The following is an 11,343-nucleotide window of genomic DNA, read 5'->3' as shown; positions in this document are numbered from 1 at the left end:
AGGGAAAGAGCGACGGCAGGGAGCGGGGAGAGGAGAAAACCAATTAGGGCAGGAGGGGGAGAGAAAGCGCGAGCCGGGCGAGAAAAGAAACGAGCGGGGCGTGAAAAAAAAAACCAAAGAACGAGTGGGGAGAGAAAAAAAAAACCAAATGTTGACTTTGACCCGCCACTGTCCACGCAGGATGCCACATCGTTCGCGGCACAAATTCGAGATGCAGTTTCGAGCTGCATATCATTTCTCATATTCAATAATAATAAACGACGAGATATTTAGAGGTCGCGGAGGGGTTCGCACGGCGGTCTTTTCCTCGCCCGCCCCTCTTCCTTTCTAGATCCTCAGCTCCAAACCCAAACCCTAGAAGGGAAAGGAGGCAATCACCAATCCTACCGCAATACTACAGCGTCCTGCGTCATCGCCTCGTCCGCCCTTCGGATCTACTTTCAGGGTTCGGAGGATCTCCTGCTCTAGCCGAATGGCCGCCTCAAGCGTCGACAGATCCCCGCTTCCCGCTCAAGTGGTAGCGGATACGTCTCCCTATGTCCCTTTCATTTGATGCTTTCCGGCTTTTTGTGTCTTCGGTTTGTGATCTGATGGCTGGTGGTTCAGGTGGGCAAAGCCTTCGTTCAGCAGTACTATCTCATCCTTCAGCAGTCGCCGGAGCTGGTGCACCGGTTCTACCAGGAGAACAGCTTGCTCAGCCGACCGGATGCCAACGGAGAGATGAGTTTGGTCACCACTACTCAGGTGGGTGCTCTTAAACCCTAAATGTTTGGTCTTTCGTACCTACGTTTTAGAATGGATTGGTTCTTTCTACTGAAGGTATCTTATTTCAACTTGTCGATGAATGGGATTTAGGCGATCAATCAGAAGGTATTGTCGATGGGTGCTGTTAGAGCTGAGACGAAGACGGTGGATGCTCAAGAATCTCTTGGTGGCGGGGTGACTGTGCTTGTGACTGGGTACCTTTCGGAGGTGGACAGTATCAAAAGAGGCTTCACTCAGTCTTTCTTTCTCGCACCCCAGGATAAGGGTTTCTTTGTGTTGAATGATATATTCAGGTTTGTTGAAGAGGGCGAACACCAGCAAGGGAACCAGGGTAATAGTGTTGCTGCTGCTGCACCTTGAAAAGTCTCAAGGCTTGCTCTACTTTTTATTGGTTCATTTCAAAATATAAATGCATTGTTTTCTTCTTCCAGGTTGCCCACCACAACAAGAGCCACACGACCCAGACCAAACTGCCTCGGAAGATGACGATAAGTTGAACAGTGGAGAAGTCTATAATCCTCCAGAAGATGGTCAGTTTGTGGAACACGAAGAGCCAAAAGAAGAGGTGATTATTGAAGTTCCAAACAGTTCCCAGGCTGTGGCGGTTGAACCAACTCCTGTGACTGCTCAAGAAGACATGCCAAAAAAGTCATATGCTTCAATTGTGAGCTGCTAATTTAGAAACATGACCATGATTTTTGGTTGTCTTTTTTCTTCATAATCATTTGCTTGTTTTTCTCTCTCTCTAAAATCATTCATATACTATTTCTTTCTTAACCATCAGTTTTCTAGATCAGAAACTTAAATCTATAGCCTTTTCATCATAGGTGCAATACTGTTGATTAATGAAAGTAAATACATGATCTATGTAGGTCTTTATTTTTAATGTAACACTCAGCAATCATTTCATTAATAATTCTTATTAAAGCTAAATGGCAATCCTGTGGCAGTCTCCATTTAGCATTCAACCTGTTGGTCATTTGATCTGAAGTCTAATTGGCGTCCATATTTTGTTTCAGCTCTTAGCATCATAGATTCATAAGAAGAGCATTAACTTGATGACACACTATAAGTTAAATTGTCATAATAGGAAACTTAACCATGTAAATCTTGGTATGACTGTTGTATTCCCTTTCTATTTTCTATGAAAAGGACAAACACCACCAATAGTGTGTTTTCTTCCTTTCAATTGTGAGCTTATAACCATAGACAACGAATCAGGATGTCAGTAATGTTTCTGAAACAACATACATAAACTTATTTTAATAAATATGTCCTGAATTTGCTCAAATTTTGTATGGTGCGAGCATGGTTTTTGATAATTGGGAAATAAGACTAATGTCTGCTAATCTGGTTTATGGTGGCCATGTTTGTTGAGTATTCTTTCATTTGGCATGATAGTTATTGCTTTGACTTTGCATTCTCTTTTTTAAAGTAATACCTAATACATATTGCTAAAAAAATAACTTATTAAATATTCATTTTTTTTGAAAGGCTTGTATGTGTCTTTCTACCAATTGTATGTTTCAGACAAACTGCCATTGCCATCTTTTTGAACATGTTAGCCTCAACAAATTGGAGATGGCTACATGGATTGAAGTTGAACTCTATCGGAGATTACATTTCTAGTAATATTCAAATCTTTTAGGTCAATTCAAGTTACATTAACTAAAATGTTTTTCTCTTTCCCTCTCTACATTAACACCTTCCATTACAATCAATTCAACTAACTACAGAATTTATTGGCTATCTTTAAACATGTGCATGTCATTTTAGTTTTGTGTTTATGTTTACTTTATATTCCCGCGGGCTTTGCTATATCATGACAAAAGTCTACTTGCCATAACATGGAATGTGGATGCAGGTCAAGGTTATGAAACATAGTGCGCTGGCATCAATTCCAGCACACATGCTATCTAAGTCAGCATCAGTTAGACCAGAATCCGAGGCAACCACTGCTCCTTCAGCAGTTCCTGCAAATGATGTACCTACCACCAATTCTGTTAATGAAGAATCTAGCAATGCTGTTGAGGCAGAAGGTAATAATGATCTATGTTCTAGCTTAATTGACAGTTTATCGGTGTATTCAGAAGATTTGCTTATCCTTTATATGCATCTATTTTAGCTGATGGCCATTCCATTTTTGTGAAAAGTTTACCATTGGATGCAACGCCTGATCAACTTGAACAGGAGTTCAAGAAATTTGGTACAATTGTGCCAGATGGCATACAAGTTAGGAGTCACAAGGTTCTTTTCTATTTAAAAGCCTTCAATATATAATTTCTGGCTCCTATAATTTTTTTATCTGTCATTATTTTTTAATTTACATTTTGATTGCCCACAGCTACAAGGTTTCTGTTATGGATTTGTAACATTTGAAACGGCAAGTGCTGTCCAAAAGTCTTTGGAGGTAATTCTGAGCATGATAAGTTGAGACACAACTTTTTTATTAATTGCATGTTGCTCAAACTCTGATTTTCTGTTGTTACCTTCTCTTTTCTCTTTTATTCCCTTGCCTCCATTTATCTTGCCCTTATGATTTTTCAAACAACCATAATATCCATGTCAATTTTTGACCACAATGGTTCAGTGTTTTGTATTATTAAAGTCGTGTGAGTCATTTTTAGGCTACACCTTGAGGTAATAAAAAAAACAAACAGCAATTGTCTTTAATTGTCATTATTACATGTTAGATGGTCGATATCTATTGATATTAATTTATTGCTATTGAGTTGCTTGCTCTGTGTATTTTATTCATTGGCATTAAGACCAACTAGAATATATCACACTTTAAACTTTGAAGTGCCAATAAGAAACTGTGTTCTCTGGACCCATGCTAGAAGGATTAGAATGGATTTGGGCTCTTGATCAGGCTATTGAAGGCCATTTGACACCTGATTCATTGAGTTAGTATAAAGAACCTAATAGTGTTGATATTTAACAACGTCAATGATTTTGTTGTTTAAATCAAATCTAAGAGTAGGATTTACCTGAACATTTAATTGTCATTGAAACTAATAACATATCTAAGTGGTGCATATGCTTCAAGCTGTTTCTTGTTTTGTGGTTTCTAGCAACTTTGATTTCGTCTTAACTTTCTTCTACTATAAGTGATGACTATTGTCTTTAGATGACTGTCTAACTGGCATTTAGAACAATCTTGTAATTGTTTCTTGACATTTTCTACACATCTGGCTACATATCATAGTCTTATCCTAGTTTAACAGTTGTCTGCATCTCAATTATAGCTGGTGTGATCCAGCAACCAGCATCATGATATTGGATCACAGATTTTATGTAAATAATGTGCTTTGTAATCGATCAAACCTTTGTTACAACCAAGGTTTAAAATCTCGACCTGTGCCGAGGTTTCGGTCCTGGATTGGAACAATACAATTTCGGTATCGTATCGTGCCATGTCGATATAGTTTCGGTATTTTTTAAATATAAATATAAATGCATATTAATATTTGATTATTAAAGATATTTTATATTTCGAGATGTATATTTAATATTTTCGCATAAGATAATGCTTATTAAAATTTTATAAAAAATATTTTAAAAAAATAGTAATTCTTAAAATTCAAAAACTAAATTTAAAATTATTTAAAAATAATTATAAAATTATATAAAAATTTTAAATTATTTTTTAATGTATTTGTAAATTTTTAATTTTAATAATAATAATAAAAAATTATCAGAATATAAATGTGATTTTTTAGAATTTTTAAATAAAATTTAAAATAGTAAACATAATTTTCAGAATATTAATTAATAAAATTTATTTATTTTTTTGAATTTTAAATATATTTTTTATATTTTATTAGAATGATTTAATTAGGATTTATAAAATCTTCTTCGAAATATCACACCTAGTTGGGAAATGTTTGAGCAACGCCTTTGGTGGCGCCTGCGACGCCACAACTCCGTGGCTTTGGTGATTGAAGGCGTGTCTTCGGGATGCTTGGTCCCAACGCTTCAGCGGCTTCGGAGGAGTCCTGTGACATCTTCAAAGCCTCCAGTACGCCTCCGTCGCCTCCTATAAGCCGCCTGCTAGTTTAAGTCAAATTGAAATCCTATCGCCTTGCCGTTGCCTCCCCTTTTGTCGCGATTCCTTCCATTTGCGACGTGTGATCCTTCTATCGCGCAACGCTACGCGATCTACGACGCGATTCTTCTGCCTCTCAAGTTTTGTGATCTGTCCATGATGCACGAAATTACCCTGTCTCCTATGCCGGTTTCGCTCCTGAGGCGGAACGGTAAAATCCTTCAGTTGCGGGTGGCATGGAACGGTATTTTAATCATTGGCTACAACTGGACCATTTCAAGTGAAACTGCTGGAAACTGGTCAGAGTAAATAAAACTGCTGGAAACTTTTCAATAAATCTACATATTGAATCCATTATTTTCTGATGTAGGCCTCGCCCATAATGATCGGTGGTCGACCAGCTTATGTGAAAGAAAAGAGGACGACAGATTCACGAGGTAAGTGTTGTCTACATTTTTTTTCATGCCTTTGCCAGTAATTGTTATTGTTACCTTCACATGGAACATTTTTTCCATGAAAATAGTTATCATGCAAAGGCGACACAGGTTTGCAAGAAAAGATTTTGATTTTTTTTCTCTTTTTCACTTGGAATATTTTCATGAGCAGTTTTAAAATTCCCCTTTTGTTTTTTTGTTGTCCTCATCAGAAAGTGAGCAAGTTATTCTTTATTTTCTTGTTCTTCTGTGTGTTGTACTTAGCTATTATCTTTATGATTTCAACTCGATGGACATCTCTGGATGGATTTGTTCTCTATTTATGCCAAAATTTGATTGCTGCAGTTGGTAACCAAGGAAGATATGCATCTGGTCGAGGGGGCGGGCTACGCTATGATACCAGAGGGCGCAGTAGCTTCAGTGGCAGAAGGGCTTATGGAAGAGGCGACTATGATACCCCACCTGATTTTGGAGGACGAGGTGGTGGTAGGGGAAGGTATCAAAACCGTGCAAGTGATGGTAGTTATAAGAGGGTTGATCGTATCAACTCCTCAAGTAGCCATGGAACCAATGCTAGCTTTGCAATTGGAGTACCTACCAAAAACTAAACAATCAGGTTTGCGTTTCCATTTTCATCTTAAGCTTAGTTTTTAGGTGCATATATGCCTAAATGAGTATATTTGTTCCTATTGATCCCATAGCTTACTGAGTCTGAGAGTTTTGTTTTCCATTTTTTTTTTACCAGCAGTAGGCACGTGAAAATTTTCGGTATCACTAGCTTTATCACTCTCATTCACTATATGATAATTTTGTAATTTTTCATTCTATTTGCAAGCTAATTTATGGATTATGATAATTAGTTCTTGCTATTGGCTATGCTCATATTGTCGCTGAATCTGATTGAAATCACTTCGAAAATTCTTTATGCACTTTAAGGAGCAATTTTTTATGCCAACATCTTTCTTCCTTGAAAACATTTGTCCTTTCATGGTCGTGTGCGCGGTCACTCTTTTGGTGCTGCAACCTAACATCTTTCCATTTTTTTGGTATATGGATTCCCCTCTTTCATGGAAGAAGAATTCTAGGCAATTTATCGAATGGCCCTTTTTTTGTTGGTTTTGCCAAAATGTGTTTTTATTTTCTTTTTTTCTTCTTTTATGCCGAAATAGCTTCTTTGTTTTTTTGGTGTGTGTCATGATAATTGTTTCACTTCAAAATTCCCTTCAATGCGCCTTAATAAAATGCACAGTAGCTAGCATCATTTTAGGTTGTGAATTATCAATAAATATTTTATATATATATATATATATATATACATATTTTCTTGAAACTCAATAAGTTTTGTTATCAATTCTCAATTTTTATCAAAAAATGAAATAGTGAAATATTATGAACAATAGGATATATACACACACTCATGTTACGTTGCAGACTACTTCGTGCGGACTTGTTTGTGCCTAATGTGATTTTTTTTAAGCTTTCATTTGGTTTAGGAGTTTAGTTATAGTATTAAGCACAAAACAAATTTAGGTTTGCATGGGATATGACATAAGGCCCTTAGCATAACAAAATTATATATATAGTATTGATATGTTGCTCATCTTGGGGGGCGTTTGGTTCTTTCCTAAGAATAAGAATTGAAATCGGAATCATTATATTGTGGAATGGGAATGAGTATGAGCATGAATATCACTCTTAAAAGCAATGTTTGGTTAGTTGCATATTTTCTATCGGAATAAATCAAAATTTTCTTTATTACCCTTAAAAGAAAATAAGAGAAAAAATTAGATATGAGAGAAAGATGAATGTGAGAGAAAATTATGATGAAAGAGAATGATGAGAGAGAAAGTGTGATGAGAAATAATGAAGAGAGAGAAAATATGATGAGAGAAAATTAGAAAAGAGTGTGTGATAGGAAAGAGCATGATGAAAGAGAAAATATGATGTGAGAGAAAGTATGATGGGAGAGAATGAAGAGAGATAAAATGTAATGAGAAAAAATAAAGAGAGAGAGTGTGATGAGAGAGAAAGTGTGATGAGAAAAAAAGACAACAGTGAGTGTGATGGGAGAAATTGAGGAGAGAGAAAGTATGAGGAGAGAGAAAGTATGATGAGGGAGAAAGTATGATGAGAGAGAAAGTATGATGAGGGAGAAAGTATGATGAGAGAGAAAGCGTGTTGAGGAAAAAAAGGAGGGAGTGTGACAAGAAAGATTAAGGAGAGAGAAAGTATGATGAGAAAAAAGAAAGAAGAGAGTGCGATGGAAGAGATTGAGGAGAGAGAAAGTATGATGAGAGAGAAAGTATGATGAGAGAAAGTGTGTTGAGGAAAAAACAAGAGGGAGTGTGAAAAGAAAGATTGAGGAGAGAGAAAGTGTGATGAGAAAAAAAAAGAAAAGAGAGTGTGATGGGAGAGATTGAGGAGAGAGAGAGAGTGCGATGGAAGAGATTGAGGAGAGAGAAAGTATGATGAGAGAGAAAGTGTGATGAGAAAAAAAAAGAAAAGAGAGTGTGATGGGAGAGATTGAGGAGAGAGAAAATATGATGAGAAAAAAGAAGGAAGAGAGTGCGATGGAAGAGATTGAGGAGAGAGAAAGTATGATGAGAAAAAAGTGTAATGAGAAAAAAAGAGGAAAGAGAGTGTGATAGGAGAGATTAAGGAGAGAGAAATGGTATGATAAAATGATGAGAGAGAAAATACGATGAGAGAACAAGGAGAGAGAAGTGATATGAAAGAAAAAATAAATAAATATATTTTGATATTTGATATTAAGAGCGAAAATTTTAGTTTTAGGTCAAGGGTATTTTTGGAATAAAGGAATATTTTGATTGATGAAAATAGGATAATGATTCATTGAAGAGGAGGTACATGGGAATGAGTCATTATCCAATTTTAAGGATTCATTCCCTTATTTGTATTCCTATTCCTATAATTCAAACATTAACAATGACAATCAATGATTCCTATTTTCATTCTCCATTCTCCATTCTCCATTCTCCATTCTCCATTCTTATTCCCCTAAACCAAACGCCCCCTTGTTTTCATACCTCGTGCGATTGGGTGAGTTGGGTGGCTAAGTTACGTTCAGGCACCATGATTTTGTCGAGTACAGGAGGCCTCACTCAGAATTTTATATATTTTGATTGAGATAAAATCATGCTTGTATGGTTATTCATTGCATAATACAGCGTTCAATAAAATTTGAATACTGTAAAAGATAATAAGCGGTCAACAACAATGATTTCCAGATCTGTCGTTAAAACTTTCATCTCTTTCATCGACCCAGTCTGATTCTAATTTGGAAACAAATCTTATTTGCTATCGTTGTATTGATGACCCCACCAGCCATTGGAGATATGACACGTGTCCCTGTTATTCTCTCCTGTCTCGTTTAAACTTTACAACAATGATTGAAGTGCATGTTATGCTGTTAGGTGAGGGTGTGGAGTTTTCTGGGACATGCATGGAAGGCAGGTGTGTGAGATTAATAAATTGCTTTGGGTCATTGGTGAACAGTTGGGCAATGAGGAGAGTTGGGAGACATGGCCAAAACTGTTCATGCCATCATCAATTTCATTCATGGGCTGTGGTTGGTAGATCTTGACCAGATTCTCTTCCTAATTATTTAGCTATTATTTTCAGAAAATAATTAAAATAAATACTATTGCTGGAAACGCCAGATTAGAAGTGTGCTATAATAATGATAATAAACTGTGTTAGCTAAGTTGGTTGGTTGGTTGGATGGATGGATGGATCATCAATGGACACATTGGGCAAGGAGAACTAGAAGGAATATTGCTATACTAGTTCCTTTCGAAGATCAAATTCATTCTTATTTATTTATTGGATTTGTGTACAGGCAAAAAAACAATGTTTGAAAAGAGTCTCTCTATATTAGTTGTCCTTGGGGTTATGATGTTGTGGTAGGACATTCAGGTTGTCACTTAAGTCCCTACGGTTTGATCCTTAGTTATGGTATATTTGTAGAAATTTTTTTTTTCTAAATGAGACGTATAACCAAAGGATGTTGAGCTTTTAAGATGTCTGTCGCGTGCGTTTTTTGATTTATCCTGATGACTGATAGAAAGATTTTGTAGGACTAGGTTGGTCATCCTAGAGTTAGTTAATAAGACTAATTAGGTTTACTATTTTTTTTTCTTTCTGTATATTAGTTGAGTATGCCCAATTAAAGCGCTGAGAGAACGTCACAAGTAAACTAGGATTAAGGGAGGTGGGTTTTGAGTATAGTTTTGACGTAGGAGTTTTCGTAGGGTGTTTTTCCTGTTCTTCTAACATAAGGAATGGATAGAAACTCTTTAAAAACTGATGAGAATGTTTAGGGTGTTCTCTTTATAAGGAACTATGATTCTAAGTTTTATAACCCCACGAAACATGAGATGTCGATCCTTTTTTTGCTTGGAAGGATCTTGATATCATGCCTTAGGACCTAGTCGACCAAACTTGATCGACTATGTTGACCAATAGTGATGATGGGTTGATGTGTAACAATAGAGATTTGAGAAATCTATTTTTATCTCTTACTGATGTTATTTAGTTGATATTTTAGGGTGGTTATTTTTTCATCAATAAGATGTTTATTTTCTTGGTATTCTATTGAATCGTTAGGCCTTTAGAATATTGTTTAAGACGTTTTTGTTTAAGTCAAAGGATTCAATAGTTTTTGCTACATCAGTTGTCTCACTTTGTCCCACAGTTATTGATGCCACCATTTGAACTCAAAGAAAGGTCTACTTTATATTAGTATAGCCTACAAGGTTGGACTCCCTCGACGTCAATCAACGACGACCATACTTTAAGCTTTTGTACCCTCCCTCGATTTCAATCAACCATACTTTGAGCTTTTGTATCCCAAATCTTTCGATGAAGGTGAGTCTCAAACTCAAAGATCTCTCAAAGTTCTTGCGCGAATAAGAGGTCTATCCGAAAAATCATACACAGTGTGTTGCTCGAACCTCTATGATGTTGATTTTCACAGAATGTTTAAATTTATAAGACATTAATTGCAAGAAAAAAAAGGGAGATGTCTCCTAGTTTGATTATAAATCTAATCAAGAGGAGACCTACACGACATGAGAATGCCATGCTGCCTAATTGACAGACTGGATCGAAAATTCAATAAGAACTAACAAGATGTCGAGAAAGCAACTCCTTGATGTGTGCCACTGGAAGAAATAATGCCACAATCACAGATAAGATCGAAGTGAAGTATTGTAGCAAACCCTAATTCAACATCACTCCCGTTAATATCAGATTGCGTTGCAAGTTTAGATTCATTCGAATTTTTACCTTTCGGTTTTGGTGATTCTAAGTTGGATTTGTTTGAATGGAAATCAGTTGTTTAAGAATTATTAGATCTAAATATCTTCGAAAGGCTTAATTATGCGATTTTTAAAGTCGACTTGCGAGTGTTCTAAATGGCGTGTAGCATTTTTGTAAATTTGAAAAATTAGAAGTGCTTTCTGATAAATTACCCTAATTAAAAAAAGGGGTAAAATTACAAACAAAAAAGTTAAGATGTATCCAAATTATTATTATTATTTTCAAAAACACTAAAAAGCAGAAAAAGACAAAAAAAAATAAATTAAATGAGTTTGTTTTAATCATTTATTCATTTCCTACTTACCCTCGTATATATACTATTTGATATTATTATAACCTATTAAATCTTAAAAATGATTGATAAGTTGTGTGAATATGATAAATCTTTGTAGTAATTATAAAATTATAATTGTTAAAATATTATAGTCATTATGGTTTCGTAATTATTATCATAGTTATAACATTTATAATTTTATACTTATTACAATATGGATTTGTGTTGTCAGCTATGAAATTATAATTGATACAATAGTAATTATAATATAACTTATCCTATTTATATAATTGGTTGACTAAGATTTAATGAATGCTAATAAGTACTCATGTAATTTAATTAGACATCTACGATTTAAATTTTAATTTAATCAAGATTTTTCTCTTATAAAGTGATAAAATTAAAAGTATTGATAGTGAATAATTTTTAATTTATTTTGATGATTGATAGTTAATTTTTATGAGATCGGATGGGATATCTTT

The 11,343-nt window shown here is 35.3% G+C and overlaps 1 protein-coding gene across 2 annotated transcripts; it reads left to right on the top strand.

The window, feature by feature from the left end:
- The first annotated feature begins 250 nt into the window (after positions 1-250).
- On the top strand, positions 251-6,103 carry LOC122009699 (nuclear transport factor 2-like). 2 transcript variants are annotated; one of them, XM_042565962.1, is made up of 10 exons: positions 251-517; positions 607-744; positions 856-1,096; positions 1,197-1,429; positions 2,630-2,804; positions 2,891-3,012; positions 3,110-3,175; positions 5,184-5,250; positions 5,593-5,863; positions 5,996-6,103. In XM_042565962.1, exons 1-9 carry the CDS (start codon positions 473-475, stop codon positions 5,853-5,855), a joined length of 1,350 nt encoding a protein of 449 aa, XP_042421896.1. In that variant the 5' UTR covers positions 251-472; the 3' UTR covers positions 5,856-5,863; positions 5,996-6,103. The 2 variants fall into 2 exon arrangements, with proteins under 2 accessions (XP_042421896.1, XP_042421895.1); XM_042565961.1 differs by having other exon boundaries at positions 5,993-6,103.
- Positions 6,104-11,343: the final 5,240 nt, after the last annotated feature.

The sequence above is a fragment of the Zingiber officinale genome, chromosome 8A (genome assembly GCF_018446385.1).
Source record: "Zingiber officinale cultivar Zhangliang chromosome 8A, Zo_v1.1, whole genome shotgun sequence".
Lineage (NCBI taxonomy): Eukaryota > Viridiplantae > Streptophyta > Magnoliopsida > Zingiberales > Zingiberaceae > Zingiber > Zingiber officinale.
The sequence above is the reverse complement of the archived record's forward strand: the minus strand, read 5'-3'. Positions and strand labels throughout refer to the sequence as shown.